The 14,978-nt window shown below is 42.6% G+C and overlaps 1 protein-coding gene across 2 annotated transcripts in view; it reads left to right on the top strand.

The window, feature by feature from the left end:
- Nucleotides 1-14,978, top strand: part of LOC102692256 (5-hydroxytryptamine receptor 1E) — a 28,957-nt gene that overhangs the window by 5,974 nt on the left and 8,005 nt on the right. For both annotated transcript variants that reach the window (XM_069186145.1, XM_006626146.3), the window contains exon 2: nucleotides 12,652-12,740. In XM_069186145.1, the coding sequence (XP_069042246.1) occupies nucleotides 12,689-12,740 (52 nt within the window). In that variant the 5' untranslated portion in view covers nucleotides 12,652-12,688. The remainder of the gene's footprint in view (nucleotides 1-12,651; nucleotides 12,741-14,978) is intronic.

Here is a 14,978-nt window from a genome sequence, read left to right as displayed (position 1 = left end):
GTCCTGAGGGGCCTTGAATGAGTGTGGTGTGGATGTGTTCTTGCAGGTGATACAGCGAGCTCTGTTGCAGGGGAAGGTGCCTGGTGTGGATGGTTGCTGAGGGCGGTCAAGGGAGCTGTGAACAAGAAGGTTGCGCAGATTAAGTGATCGGCGATATGAGATGATGGGGCAGAAAAGAGGGCCCAAATGGAAGGATCATCCTGTAGGATGGAAAAGTTGTTGTTGCTGTCATGATCGTCATCCTTCCTCTTAAGGGCGCTCCGACCCTTTCGTATTTTAGTTGATTTCATGCACCTGCCCCTTGTTTTGTCCGTCTTTATTTAAGGCGGGCGCTCCCGCTATACCTCGCTCTGCATTGGAAGACGGACGCCCAGAAGCCCGCCTACCATCAAGTCGCCCTACGTCCGCAGCTTGAGGGCTTAGGCTTCCCATCAGCGTCCAGACCTGCTGAGCCCGGGGCTCGGAGCACCTGGCCTCGTTACTGTTTTTATCCTCCTGGTTCCTGTTTTTAACCTTGTTTGTCTCGTCTCGGATTGGATCTCCTGGCTACCTGGACTTTGGATTGTTCCCTGTTTTTCCTTTTTACACTCCCACTGGATTTGTTCACCTGCGCCACACCCCCTGAGCACCAGATCACAGCCATCACACCCCCCTTTCTGTCTTCCCGTCCTGCTCCTGCTGTTTCCCTAGAAGTCTTATTCCAGTCACTTCCGGATTATACCGTCTGCACAGGGTCCTAAACTACGTATTGTGACAGTTGCAACATGGGCAAGAGTGAGAATTTGCACAAATTTGACGTGAGGTGGCCCTTCCTGCTCACTAGTCCCTGTAATGACTGATGTAATGTGATGTACAAGCGAATAAGCACAGCTTGAGCAGCAGACTATTTCACCGTAGAAATGTTCCAATGTGATCTGCATGCAGAGTTAAAAAGTAAGTAGTATTTGTCAGCAAAACCGTCTCAAAGTCGAGAGCAATATTTCTATTGGATTAAAATAGATATATTAACAAACCTGCTTGTTTACAATGTCATAGTGCCAATTCATGTCACTGGACTTTTTGTTACCTCATTTTGAATCGCAGACAACAACATCAATAAGTTTCTACGCATACCTGGAAATTGTCTATTTTGTGATGTAAATTGGAGTTTTTTTCACATTACTGTTAACATTTTACTTTTAGTGTGGCTTGAAATGCACTCATCAATGCTGATTCTTTCTAACCCCAAAATATAAAATAAGCATTGCAGTTCCCCTTTAAATGCAAAATTCACTGTTTATTCATTCCCTGAGAAAGAATTGACTTTCTATCTCATATTTTTCTTTTTTTTTTACTCTCATCAACTGGCTTGCATACAGGTATAACCAATAGAACTGTTTAGACGCGTGTCCTAGCATGACACTAAAGTATCACACTGGTGATCTGTGCCAAGCTCCTGAAGCCTGTAGCTCAATACCAGCTGCAGATTATCTACAGGGCTGTGAGCAACTCTTCCTAATGCACTTCTTACTGACTGTACTGATTGTATTGTATGTATTGTATTATTGTATCATTTCATTACTCTGTGCTGTGTTGACTGTGTCAAGCTGCTGTTGCACTCCAATTTCCAATCAATAAGGTATCTAACTATCTACAGGATAAAGCTCATGGACGGCATTTGTGTTGCTCTTCCAGGTAGTTCCATTTTATTCATTTATATTTGTTTACCCTATTGTACCTGCACCACTGTTCCTTGTACTTAAACAAAATTTGACTTCAATAGAGAACATAAGTTAAATAAGAGAACAAATAGTTCAACAACAAATGTGAGGAAATTGACAGTACATGCACTGTCAAATCAAAGAACGTGAACGAAACTTTAGAAGTACAGTAGCTGATTAATGGGATTACGTTTTGATAATGGTCTTTAGGATCCGGCATCAATCTGTTCATCAAACATTTGTTTCTAGGATGGTTTGGGGATTAAAATGGTTGTCTTATTTACATATGCCTTTAATGTAATTTCTAGTGCCACATGCGAATATTAAATACATCCAATAAAGTATGAATGATAATAAACAAATAGAATGTATGAAAATTAATTATCCATCTCTGAAGAAATAACATTATTTTTTGCTCTGATGTTTCGATGAAAGGGGCACACTGGTGAGCTATCTGTTCATCTCCTTTCAGTCATCCCACAAGAGCATAGTTATGCTGATAGCTTTGTTTTTCTCTGCTCTTAAACTCATCCCACAACATTTCAATGGTGTAAAAGTCTGAGACTATGGAGACAACACTGATAGCACAACATTTGTTTGTTTGTTTTTTATTTGTTTTTTATTGCATCTTATTGCTTATCATAGTTTATAGATAAAGCCTATCATTTCATTATTTCTTAGCAAACTGTAATACAAGCAGGTGTGATCCTGGTCAGAACCTTGATGGAAGACCTGTGAAAAGCTACTGTAAGGCTGCTGCTGGAAGAGGTGTTAGTGGGGCCAGCAGGGGGCGCTCACCCTGTGGTCTGTGTGGGTCCTAATGCCCCAGTATAGTGACGGGGACACTGTACTGTAAAAAGGCACCGTTCTTCAGATAAGACATTAAACCAAGGTCCTGACTCTCTGTGGTCATTAAAAATCCCAGGGTGTTTCTCGAAAACAGTAGGGGTGTAACCCCGGCGTCCTGGCCAAATTTCCCATTGGCCTTTACCAATCATGGCCTCCTAATAATCCCCATCTCTGAACTGGCTTCATCACTCTGCTCTCCTCCCCACTGAGAGCTGGTGTGTGGGGAGTGTACTGGCGCACTATGGCTGCTATCCCATTATTCATGTGGATGTTGCACACTGGTGGTAGTGGAGGGGATCCCCATTACCTGTAAAGCACTTTGAGTGGAGTGTCCAGAAAAAGCGCAATATAAGTGTAAGGAATTGCCATTATGATTATTACATGATATGGTGACGTGGATCAATAGTTAGGACTTTGGACTTCTAACAAGAAGGTTGTAAGTTTAAATCCTTTGTGGGGTGCTGTTGTTATGCCCTTAAGCAAGGTAGTTCATTCACATTGCCTCAGTAAAATGCCCAGCTTTGTAGGAATGTATGAACAAAATAAGGTTGATTGGCACATGACAGTCACCTCATTGTCCTCTCTATTCAAGACTAACATAATAGGTCTCCTTCCAGCCTGATGTTCCTTTCAGTCCCACAATGCATCTGTTTGCTCTTCTCTGAACTGATTCCATAGAGACAGTATCTTTGCTGTAACATGGTGACCACAATTGCGACCATTATTCTAAATGCGACCCTACTAGATCATTATACAGTTTTAACTTGACATCTCTTGATTTGACTTATAAGCTTTTAACTACTGTATATGTCTTGTTTGCCTGTTTTTTTATTGCTTCCTCACATTGCCTGGGAAATGTAGGTAATGTGTCGGCATAAAACACCCAAGTCTTTTCCATAACGAAACTGATCCAAACATCAGCTGCTTTGGCTTGAAGCACCAGCCAAGGAACTGCATGACAGCTCCCAGGCTCTGGGTTTGAGGAGTGAGAATCCGTGGAATCTGGTGCCTTTGGGAATGTGATGGGCTCAGTCAGGAATGAGATTGTGAAACAGTGGGTTTGGGAATGTAACGGCGTTTGCGAGGGAGAGTGGGGTGTGTGACAGCCATGTGACCTGCTGTGCTGAATCCAGCTCCACACTGGTGTGGAACGCTTGGAGTCTTGTCAGACTTAGTGGCATGTGCAGGGAGAAAGGGGTGGACTGTCAGAAATGTGGAGATCTTTGACAGGACTGGACAGGCCTGCTGCAGGGTTAGCACCTACATCAAGAGGGGAGCCTGCGCTCCTCTAGCTGTGTGGTGAGACATGCCATTAGAGAAATTGAAAGTCCTGTCCAGAACTGCTCTGTATGGAAGACTTTTACAACAGCCTATGCTGTTGTGCCTATGCCTATGGTGCCTGGCCATGTGTAGTCACAATAAATTAAATTGCTTAGCTGGAATTTTAAAATAGGCAGAGCCAAGCAAATACTATAGAAAGAAGCACTGATATGCTATTCGATATGCTTTATATTTTTATAAACAGCATAAAGATTGTAACATTTCTGAGCGGTGGGAAAGATATGTGTTTAATTAGGTTCGCACAGGAGTCTGTAGCTCCTTCGGTAATTTACTAACCTGTACAAACAAACAAGGATGAATCTGTGTTCAATTACTTTTGAAAAGATATTGGTTTTCCATCAGAAGATGCTATGTATTGGCATCTCACATCTGGCTTCTGGTAATTCACCTGGACTCTTTATCACCATATGCTCAAGTAAATAAGTATTCATTACACTTTGAAAAGATATCCCTGTCATGTAAGTATAGAATAATTAGAAATGATACGCAGTGTTGGAAACAATTAAGAAAACAGAAGAAAAAGTGTGTATATAATACAAATTCTGCAACCTAAATTTGTATGTTTTGTTTAAAAATGAAATATGCCCTAACATTATTGTACTCGTGTATTTCGATATCAACGTTTGTCAGGAAGCTTAACAGTGAGCGCCACTCCACGCAATGTAACAGATCCTCCTTGAGGACGCCTGAGTAGAAGAAACTTTATACACAAACCCTAACTTTTTTTGTGTTAGTGAGGTTTTTTTATAGCTCAGATTAGACCAATCCAATGTTTCTACCTGACCCTGCCCTTAACTTGGTCTTTTCTCTCTTCTACCTACTCATCTTTTCTACACCCGAGGATTTTCTGGAGTTTTTACGAGCATATTCTGTTTGGTCAGAGTTCGGGAAAATAACCTTAGTCCTTTACAGTATGACACAATAACTACCGTGCTGCCGTTACCTAACTATAGTACGAGATGGGACAGGTAAAGGTTTTATTCCATGCTGAAAGGAAAAGTCACAATGTTCCAGCTGTGGAGTCTCCTTCAGGTTCCTACTATAGTCAGAGATTTCTATTTGGCCCTGAACCGATTTGTAAGACTTCGTGTCAGGTCAGCCATTCTGTGGTGTCCTCCGCTATTGCCCTGGGAAACCACTGCATGCCCGCGAGTGCTCACAGTTTTCCAGGGCTTGCTGCTCTGACTGGATCTCCTTCCGGTGCGTCCTCCGTTTGGCTCTGCGCGGCAGTTTCGGATTCAGGCCCGTACTCGGCTCTGTGCTTCCAATCCTGTCCTCCGTGTCGCCTGGCACAGCAGTGTGCACACCAGCTCTCATCTTCCTCCCTGGAACCCTGGAGTCTTCCTGCTGGCCTCCCTCTCCTGCGGTTTCATCCCGTTTCCGTAGGCAGTTTCCCTCATCCGGGACCCCAGGGCTTTCCCCTTGCTCTTATCCTTCCCCCAGCCCAGCAGCCCCCTCAGTCGCAGAGAGAATCCCGCCCCTGCTCCTTGGGTTTTTCTCTGGCTGCCCCTTTTCCGTCCCTCTGGAACCCCTGTCAGTCAGGTCTCTTCGGCTGTTCCACCACTCTCCGGTCTCTTGCACTTGGGTTCTAACAAATCAACACCTGTGCTGCTGTATCCGGCCGCAACATTAAACTTTGTCACACTTGTGATGTTACCGGTCCGCAACTCTCACTGAAGACTCTCTCCCTGTCTGGTCTTATATACAGAGAGAAATCAGCGCTCTGCTAATTTCTCTGCCCTCCCAGTGCAGAATAAACAGGGTGACTCTTCTGATCTCCGGAGTGATGGAGCTCCATTTCCAGCCCTCTGATCTACTTTCATCACTCCAGACTCCTCTACCTCATCATAATAAGTATAGACCATGTACCTTTGTGGTATAGACATCAAACGATTGCAACTCAGTGCTACTCTATATGAGTAGTAAGTTACACATGAGCACCAAATAGTCATAAGAGGTATGTGGTCGCTCAGACAATTTTACTTAAGAAGATGAAACTCAAGAGAATGTGTTTGGTGCTATCATGAATTTTACTGTTCCCATAGAAACTCCTGTTTTCAGGTGATGTCACGCTGAGTAACCAAACATCAGTTCTGGAGAGCTTGGATTTTCTTCCTTGATCTCCTCTTCAGTCAGCCATGTGAATTTAGCAAACACCTCCCTCAGAATCTTCCGTGCAGCACTTGGGGGAAACAAGTCATGACGATGCCGACTGTAGATTTCCTTCACATAAGTCAAAGTGCTTAAAATAGGGGGTGATTTCATTGTCCATATCTACATAGGCAACTGTGGTGGGTCGCTTGACCAACAAAACCTTGCAACACCTTGCAAGTTACTGAGGTAACTAAGTCTGGGAGGGATAACAACAAGAAGTCAATCTCACACAGCTGTACCTAGTCATGATCATTACAGAGATTAGCTACTGTATACATACAGTATACATATCGAACATAAACGCCTCTGTTTGCATTTGTCTTCAGCATCCCTCCTCCACCCCATCTCCCCCTTACAGCTGCCCTTTGGTTTACTGGGGCTCAAGACTTCTCACCCTCGGACCCGGAGGCTACCCGTAAACCAAACGAGTTCAGGCAAACCTATCCCACTAAATAAATTAAAAGCATTCAGTTCTTGGGTAGTGTTGCCCCTAGTTGTTACGGGAGCCGGGTCGGTCTCCCGTGGAGGGTGGGGCTCAGACCCTATACGAGGCGGCGATTCCGGAAACAGGACCACAGTCGGGGTTCAGGGAAGACACACAGGGGGTTAATCGCGACGGCAGTGAGGGGTTATAGTTTGTGATCCGGAAAGCGGCCTCAGGCATCCAAGTCCAGGCAGGCCCAGGCGGGTAGTCAGGGGGTAGTCCAAGATCCGAAAGGCCAGGTAATCTGTCCGGGACAAACACGGGATGAAATGCCCGGAAGGGGGGAAGCAGGACACAGACACGTTGACACACGGAACGGGACCCAGCGGTCAGGAAGCCGCGATGAAGCCGATGCCGTCGGGTCGCTCCTGGACCCGCTGGTAAGCGGGCTTCCGGGCGTCCGTCTTCCAAATGCTGAGCCCCGAAACACCCGAGGCCCAGCTTTTAAATAACAGTACGAAAACAAGACACACCAGATAATAATAAAGTCCGAAGGCTAGCAGATTAGAGCGCCCGCTAGGGGACAGATGCCGACCATGACACGAGTGAAACTGTGTTGTATTGGGTAACCTTTCTATTGCTCATTGTTACTCACAAACTGTATCATTTGTATTATAGACCCACTTTTCCTTAGCTTTTAGAGCTAGTATACCGTGCCTCCTAAATAAATTTGTGATTAAGATTGTTTTAAATAAAACGTGCCAGTACTTCTGCCTGCTGCTGTTCTCCATTCAGAACGTGATGAGATTCTTGCTGCAGTGTTGATCCACGGTCATCCCAATTAGAGTTGGCTACTGAACCAAACTATTTGACTATTTAACAGAAGAAAGACTGATTTATTTAGCCTTTAGGCAATAAATCACCTTCCTTGTAAGAAAAGGAATGTCAGAGACTCTTTGCTAGAGTTGCACCTAAGTCCATCTCATGTAATAAAGAGCTATTTTGCCATTGCAGTTGGACAGCATTATCTTTTACATCTCATTAAATCATGAGGTCATGATTTTCTAAATGTATGTAGGAGTGATCTTCAGACATTTTCCATACAGGAATTATCTGAGATAATTAGTTTTTCTTGCTTCTTTTTAAAAAAAAACAATTAATCATTATCGCATTGAATCCCCTGCAGTTTAGTCACTTCAGCTAGGTTAAATATACTGTATGTGTCACCACATATAACTGCAATCTGCGCCTGGCTGGCTGTGTTGAATCTCTGTACTTCAAGGAAGATTATGTTCTTTAAGTAGGTGACGAACAGTCAAACAGGCAGTGATCTGTTATGCCATGTGTTCTTAAAACACCCTAGGCATTCTGCAAAGTCAGCAACAAAAACTCTGCAAAGAAGAATGGATTATATTTAAGATTTTGAAGACTTAACTGAAGAAGAAAAAAAACAAAGAAACATTGTAGAACAGCTTACAGTAAAAGCTGTATATGGTCAAAAACATGCCCAAAAAGATACCACTCTCACAACACTAACAAAAACAAAGAAATGCAAAGGAAAGAAAGGTTGGACATACACAATATTGAAGTACAGGTGCCTAGATACTTTTGTCAAAGTATGAATTGGTGATGTTGACATGATCAAATAAATGAAATTTGGGGCTTGATCTTTGATGAGCTTTTACTCACCAATTTGCCTGGCGAGTTGGGTACATGAAGGATAATTCCCCCACTGATGAACAAAACCACATCCTGTGTCAACCTGATGGTGGGAAAGTGTTGAATGAATGAATGTATGGACGGCCACATGAACTGGATTCAGTTCGATTCATCATGGATTCTGAAATGATCAAATGTATCCTTTCGAGACTAGCTGAACCGATGTCAATGAGATAAATAAAGTATTTTGCTGCAGAAAAAAAACTTAATGAGGAACTAAATCGATGATGACCGAACTGAGCAGCTCATACCTGGTCATGGTTCGGCTATTGCAGTATCATTGGAGTTTGCAGATGAAAAGAGTAATGGCACAACTGTGGCTCCTTGTCCATTTTAATTATCATTAGTCAGGGGCTGTCCTGAGGACTCAGCAGTGTTCTGCCACCTCAGCATGTACACTGTAAGAGGTCCTTGTAAGGCGTAGTCCCAGATTTCTTCACTCACTGAAGGAACAGAAACTTTCCAACATTCAAGATCAGAAAGAGAGAGTACCCATTCCCTTGTGTCTCTGTCTTATTTGAGCTTTTTACAGTAAAAACAGCCATGCTGGCATTTTCTTTGATTTGTGACTCCTTTTATTTCAGGTGTATTTTGTGTGCTCACGCCGTAAGGAAAGAGAAAGTCCCCACAGGAGGCAGCAGCTCTTTATTATTCGTAATTGTTCGCATTTATTGCCCCCAAGTGGATGGTTTCAGTAATGTAGTTTCATCTAGAGGAGAACGCTGGCTACTGGTTAGTCCATTACTGCTGCTGGACAAAGGTGAAGTGTTTATTTTCTTATTTGTATTTTTTATGAGGCAATTACAACTATGATTACAGATGTGAAGCACTAATTTGCCATATCTGTGTTTTGTTGCTAGTACAGCAGGTAGTTGATCTCATTTAGCTCCTTCTTGAAGGGTCCCAGGGAATGTTCTTCAAAAATATGGCTGGTCACTTTGTTCCAAGGTCCACAACTCTTTGTTTACAGGAGTAAAAGCCCTTTGTAGTAACAGAGGCACTCTCTTTTAGTTTCCAGTAGCGTCATTGCATCCTTGATTTACTACGTTCTTCTGCAATGTGCTGTAAAGGTAATAACCAATGGACCCTCTTAGCCTCCTCTGTGCACCGTTAAACAGATTTAGTTCCATTAACATCAGAACTAATTTCAGAGCATCAATGCCTTTAATGTAATTGTTAAAGATCGCAGGAATTAGACAGATGTGTGCATACTAATGTATTAGCATACACACACCCGCCTAGATGAAGAGGTGCTAAAAAGAAAAGAATCAGCTTTCCTTTATTGTAATAGGAGATGAATAAGCCATATGGGAATCGAGGAGAAGCTAATGCATTTAAAGGTTTTACTTTTGTCACTCTGTGACTGTATCATGTCAAGACATGACTGTGAAATCAGATCACATTAGATTTTTGAAGCTAGCCATGGCTGGTTGAGGTTTGTACTACACTTTAAGAAATATTAGTGCTCATGTTTCCTGTCTGAGCTATGTAATCAGTTCTGTTTTTTTAATAAGATATCAAATTTACTGTCAACACTTTGGCTGTGAAATATTAAGATCCTATGGTAATGTTTTATGAGATTACAGGGTGAACTTCATTTTTTGGTAAAAATGTATCCGATTATAAAGCCTGACCTGCTTAAAAATATCAAATCTGAGCCTTCTGTATTACAGAGTGCAGTTCAAAATGACTGCTCTTGGCCACTCTACATGTGGCTGCAACTCAGTGTCTTATTATCAACTCAGTTTGGTTGTTGTGCAAATAGAATCAAATCCTTAGTTGTTATAGTTGTTGTTTAGTTGTTATACAAAATCTAAACCATTATCTTTTCACCCTGGCTTGATCAAGTTGATCTGACAAATATTATCCCTTGTTGGTCATTTAATTATTCATCACAAATGCTTTTTATTTACTTCCAACAATCCAATCGATCTTCATAGATTTTTTTGTTTCCCATTCAGTGACATGCATTAGTGCAGCCATGACACTTTGTAGCAATAATATCTGTTATATACACAACCTACTCCACACATTCAAAGCACAGAAACCAAAAGAAGTAAATAATTCGTGTGAACAACAATAATAATGAAAAACTATATATTATATTGTGCCTTTAAAAGGCACTTTGAGAAAAAAAATACAAAAAAATTCACAGTGGGAGTAGACAGCAGAATTACACAAGTTATAATGATGGTTTGGAACACAGTAGGAGAGCAAAGGGACAGACACAGAACCAATTTGATAAAACCGTTCCTAAAGAAGAAGCTTTTGAGTCTTGATTTGAAAGAGCTCAGGGAAAGTGGCTATCTGATATTGTTGCAAATCCATGCCAGAATGTTAACAGGTCCTGTACAGATGAGCGAGAGAGACAGAGAGAGAGTCGAGGCAGTCGGTAAGAGCACTGGAGGATTCTCCGAATCGTCAGGCGAGATCGTGGTCAAAGAATGAGAAACCAAGTCCATATCCAAAGAAGTCGTTCTAGAGAAGTTTTAGAAAAAGGGCGAGGTAGGAGCTCTTGAGATGAGGAACTAATACCGAGCGTAGAGCAGAGAGGAATGAGGGTTTAAGTATGACGCGACAGCAGGAGGTGATTAGCTAACACGTGCATAGCTAATTACACTTGTTGTAATTAGTGAGCCGCTGAAACCAGTTAACTCGTTTGCAGGTAGATCTCCAATGACTTGTGGTCGTGACAGATATCCTCAGGGATACACATACAGATTTTGGGGGTATAACAGAAGGCCTATAGAGTGTAGATGGGCTTGGGGGACAGACTGGAGATCAGAATTAGAAGAATGCAGGTTGCAAGGTGAGGAGTAGGGCGATGGGTACTGACATGCAGAGCCTTATAGGTGAGCATGAGGATTTTGAAGACAACACGAAACCAGAGCAAGCACTCCAGGGTAGAAGTAATGTAATTCTTGAACTAGACCTGGTCAGGATGCTGGTGGCTGAATTCTGGACATGCTGTAGTTTATTCAATGTGGATTTAGATACCACAGCGAGTATGGCATTACTGTAATCAATTCGAGAGAAGACAAAAGTGTTGTTTCAGCAACAGTTAGCAACAACACTTTTGCATGGAACATGGAAGAATACAGGATGTTGCACGTGTGGGTCAAACGTCAGGCCAGAAGTTCTTCCCAAAAGCCCCAAGTTCTTCCATTTGGACTGAAATTCAAGTACGGTATCATCTACTGCATTGGTTTTGCATAGTTGATGGGGGATGCCAAGAAGCATGACTTCAGTCTTGTCGCTGTTTAAGTGAAGGAAGTTTTGAGTCATCCATGTTTTTATGCCAAAGGTGTAATCAGACAGAGCAGAGCCAGTGTCGGGTTTAACGTGGACACAGATTTGAATATCACCAGCGTAGACAAGATCCTTTAGACCATGTGATCTTAATAGTTGACCAAGTGGGAACATGTCCAGCATTAGAACTGAAACTGCCAAGAGCGACAAAATGTCAGCAATCAGTAACATCAGACTTGAACCATGTAAGAGAAATGTCAGAGACTCCAAACACAGTCCCAAGATGAGACAGTAAGATAGCGTGGTTAACAGTGTCAAAAGTGGCACCAAGGAGAATAAGGATGGAAAGAGAACCAGAATCAGAAACCATAAGATCATTCATGACTTTAAACAGGGCAATTATTGTACTGTGTAGTTGTCTTAAACCAGACTGAAGGGGTTCCAAGGGGATAATTGCAATGAGATGGTTATTTATCTGAATTTTAACAGCATTAAGAAAGAGAAAATACCCAGACCGGCTTCAGCTGGGTAAAAGGGAAACAAAGTAAGGATGCCACTGTGGGAGCATTAACAACTTTGAGAGAGGTTCAGGTTTCAGTGGCTGACATGAGGTGATATGGCCATGAGTCACTCCGAAAAAGATGGCTTGTTCAGAGCCGAAGAACAAAACAAAAAATTCAGATTCCGGATGAGATCTGCACCAAAGCACCTACGTGATACTACAAACACGTGGCAAAGGGTTTTGTGGTCAGACTAGACACGTGGATGCAGTGGGAGCATTGCCGCCTTGAAGCACTAGAGCCCCAGATTCAATTCCGGGGTGCTGCCTGCGATGAGTTGATCCTGCATGTTCTCCCCACGTTTGTGTGGGTTTTCTCAACGTCCTCCGGTTTCCCCCTGCAGTCCAAAGACATACTGCAAGGCTAATTGACTCCTAGGACAGTCGGGGTGTGTCTGTGTTTGCTGCCCTGTGATGGACTGCCGTGGACTCTACCCTTTCAGAGTTTATCCCGCCTTGTGCCTGTCGCTAGCCGGAATCGGCTCCGGCTCCTTCCCGACCCTGTATTGGATAAAGCTGTTAGAACATGGATGCATGGACAAGGCAAGACAGGAGCAAGGCAAGATAAATGCAACACGCTACATCTGATGCACCACCCACACTGTCAGGCAGTGCTAGCATTATATTATAATTCTGCTTCTTCTGCTTCTCATCAGCAGGTACTAGAAAGCTTGTCAAGACTGATGGGAATGGATGGAGCAAAGTACTGGCAAGTCTCAGAGGAAAACTTGCTTCAGGCCTAAAGGTAAGACAAAAATTCACCACAGTGTATCCCTCCTTGCACCCGTTGCTTGCTGGGATAGACTCTGGCAGCCAGGTAACCCTGAACTCAATAAAGCTGTTAGAAGATGGATGTCCAGTATATGCATTGTAAATGAAAAGCTGTATCTTTGTACTTCTCTTAGTTTGAGGTGCAGGTGTGCGGTTTAGAGACCAGTCTAAGAGAGAAAATATGCTTAGGTATACGCATAAGACTGCAAGTGTGTGCGTTTAATTGGACATCTCTGTTAAAAAAGAAGAAAAGAAAAGAGGTCTAGGTAGTTGTGGAGTCAGAGAACTTCATTGTCACAGTTAGAACAGAGAAAAAGGTCAGATTCCCATAAGGTTATAAGGGAACAGCAGGTTGGCTCTCCATTGTGGTTAAAAAGGGTTTGAACTCCTGACTTCCCTGAAGGTTTAGGTCAGGAGGGAAAAGCACAACACTGTTCTCCCTTTATTAAGGTTAGATTTGTAGAGGAATCCAATGAGGTTTCAGTTACAAGTCAGGGTGGCTCATTTAGACCAGAGTTGGTCTGGTTTCAGTCCCAGTTTCATTTTCTTGTTTTCAAGCTGTGAAAATTAATTTTAGGGCAAAGGATCAAAAACCCTGTAGGAAAAGCGACATTATGTCTTAAAATATGTTTTACTAACTACAATGGAACCTGACTGAAGTATTGAAAGTCCCCAAAGTCCACATAACACAGACATTTCAGAACACCTGTAAAGAACAAACTAAAGGAAACATGTAGAAACCACTTGAAAGTGCTTCAGCCTGAGAACAAGAGATGCTTCTTAATACAAATGTTGGTGGGAATAAGGAACAAGTACCCAGCCGCGTTGTTAAAGCAGATATCCTGGCTTCTTTCAAGATACAGCTGGAGGATCATTTAGCTATAAGAAGCCAATAAACCGTCTTATGTTTATAGGGGGCAATGGATATAATGTACCTGAAATCTTGTTAAATACACAGCAATTCATCCGTTTTTTTATACTTTTTTTTTCTCAAAGAGGAGCCAGGTGTCTCAAAAGTTTTAAAGGATGTGAAACTTCAGGATCACATCTATTCCAATCTATCACTGTGGTATTGACAATTATTATTTTACTATAATTGTACTGTAGTTTGTATGTTTTTAGTATAATTGATATTGGTGATTCTGAAAAGAATCAGACTTTTACTTTTTTGTACAGCAATAGGCAAAGATTTCTGTTATTATGGGTAAATTCTAATGTAGACAAAGGCCCATTGCTATGTTTTACACGTCTTCTCAGTCAGCAGAAAGCTGATGTAAAGTGGCTCGGTCAAGAAAATTGTTAGCTATTTAGTGCTACGGTATGTGATTTTATGACAAGACCTTAAGAATATTCCATGATGGGTATAAGCTCTGTGCAGTTACAGCAGGGAATGTGTCACGAAGCAAGCTCTGTTGTAATGCTCAATCAAACATAAAGGGCTTCCACTAGTACTCCTGAGACTATCATACGAATAAGTCACAGGTGCTACTGAATGTTGTGATTTGTCTGTAGTGTGCTTACATATGATGTTCAGAAAGCTGTACCCAGTACAGCATTACTCGGGGCGTGTTCAGTGTGGAGGCAGAGCCCTTGTCTGAGGGTGATGCAGTACCTTGACAACCACAGCTGGGGCGGTTAATTTCGGATGAGCTACAGCTGTGGGAGCGGTTAGGAACACACTGAACACAGCTAGCAGGACTTAGTCCAGGAACCCCGCAAGGGGAAAATATTATAGTGACAGTCCCGAAGGGGATTGTGAAGAAAGAGCGCAAGCCCGTCTTTTTTTTTTTGGTTTCTCTTCGTTTTCTTTTTCTCCTCTCCTGCCCCGCCATGGATCATCTGGGGTAGGCTGAGTTTTTAGGCCTCGCTCTTCTTTTTCTGCAGTCTGGACCGCGCTAAATAGGGACAGTCCAGGCTGGATGCCACTGTTCCATGTGGTACATTTTTCTTTTCCCTTTTCTTTTTAGTTTTTCCCTCCTTTGCTGACCTCACACCGGTGCGTCCGCCCCCTCAAACAGGGCATTGACTTCTACCGGTGTTCGCCTTGGCTCGTCCCAAGAACCCGCATTATTACATCAGGAATACTCAATTCTATGTCCAAATCATTTATAAAAAAAAAACGAAAAAAACCCACGTAACCCAAACACATACGCTGCATGCCTCTTTTAAGACCAATACTGGAGGAGGCTCAGTGCATTTACTTTAAAAGTGC

This window comes from Lepisosteus oculatus, chromosome 2, assembly GCF_040954835.1.
Source record: "Lepisosteus oculatus isolate fLepOcu1 chromosome 2, fLepOcu1.hap2, whole genome shotgun sequence".
NCBI lineage: Eukaryota > Metazoa > Chordata > Actinopteri > Semionotiformes > Lepisosteidae > Lepisosteus > Lepisosteus oculatus.
This window is presented reverse-complemented; position numbering and strand designations above follow the sequence as displayed.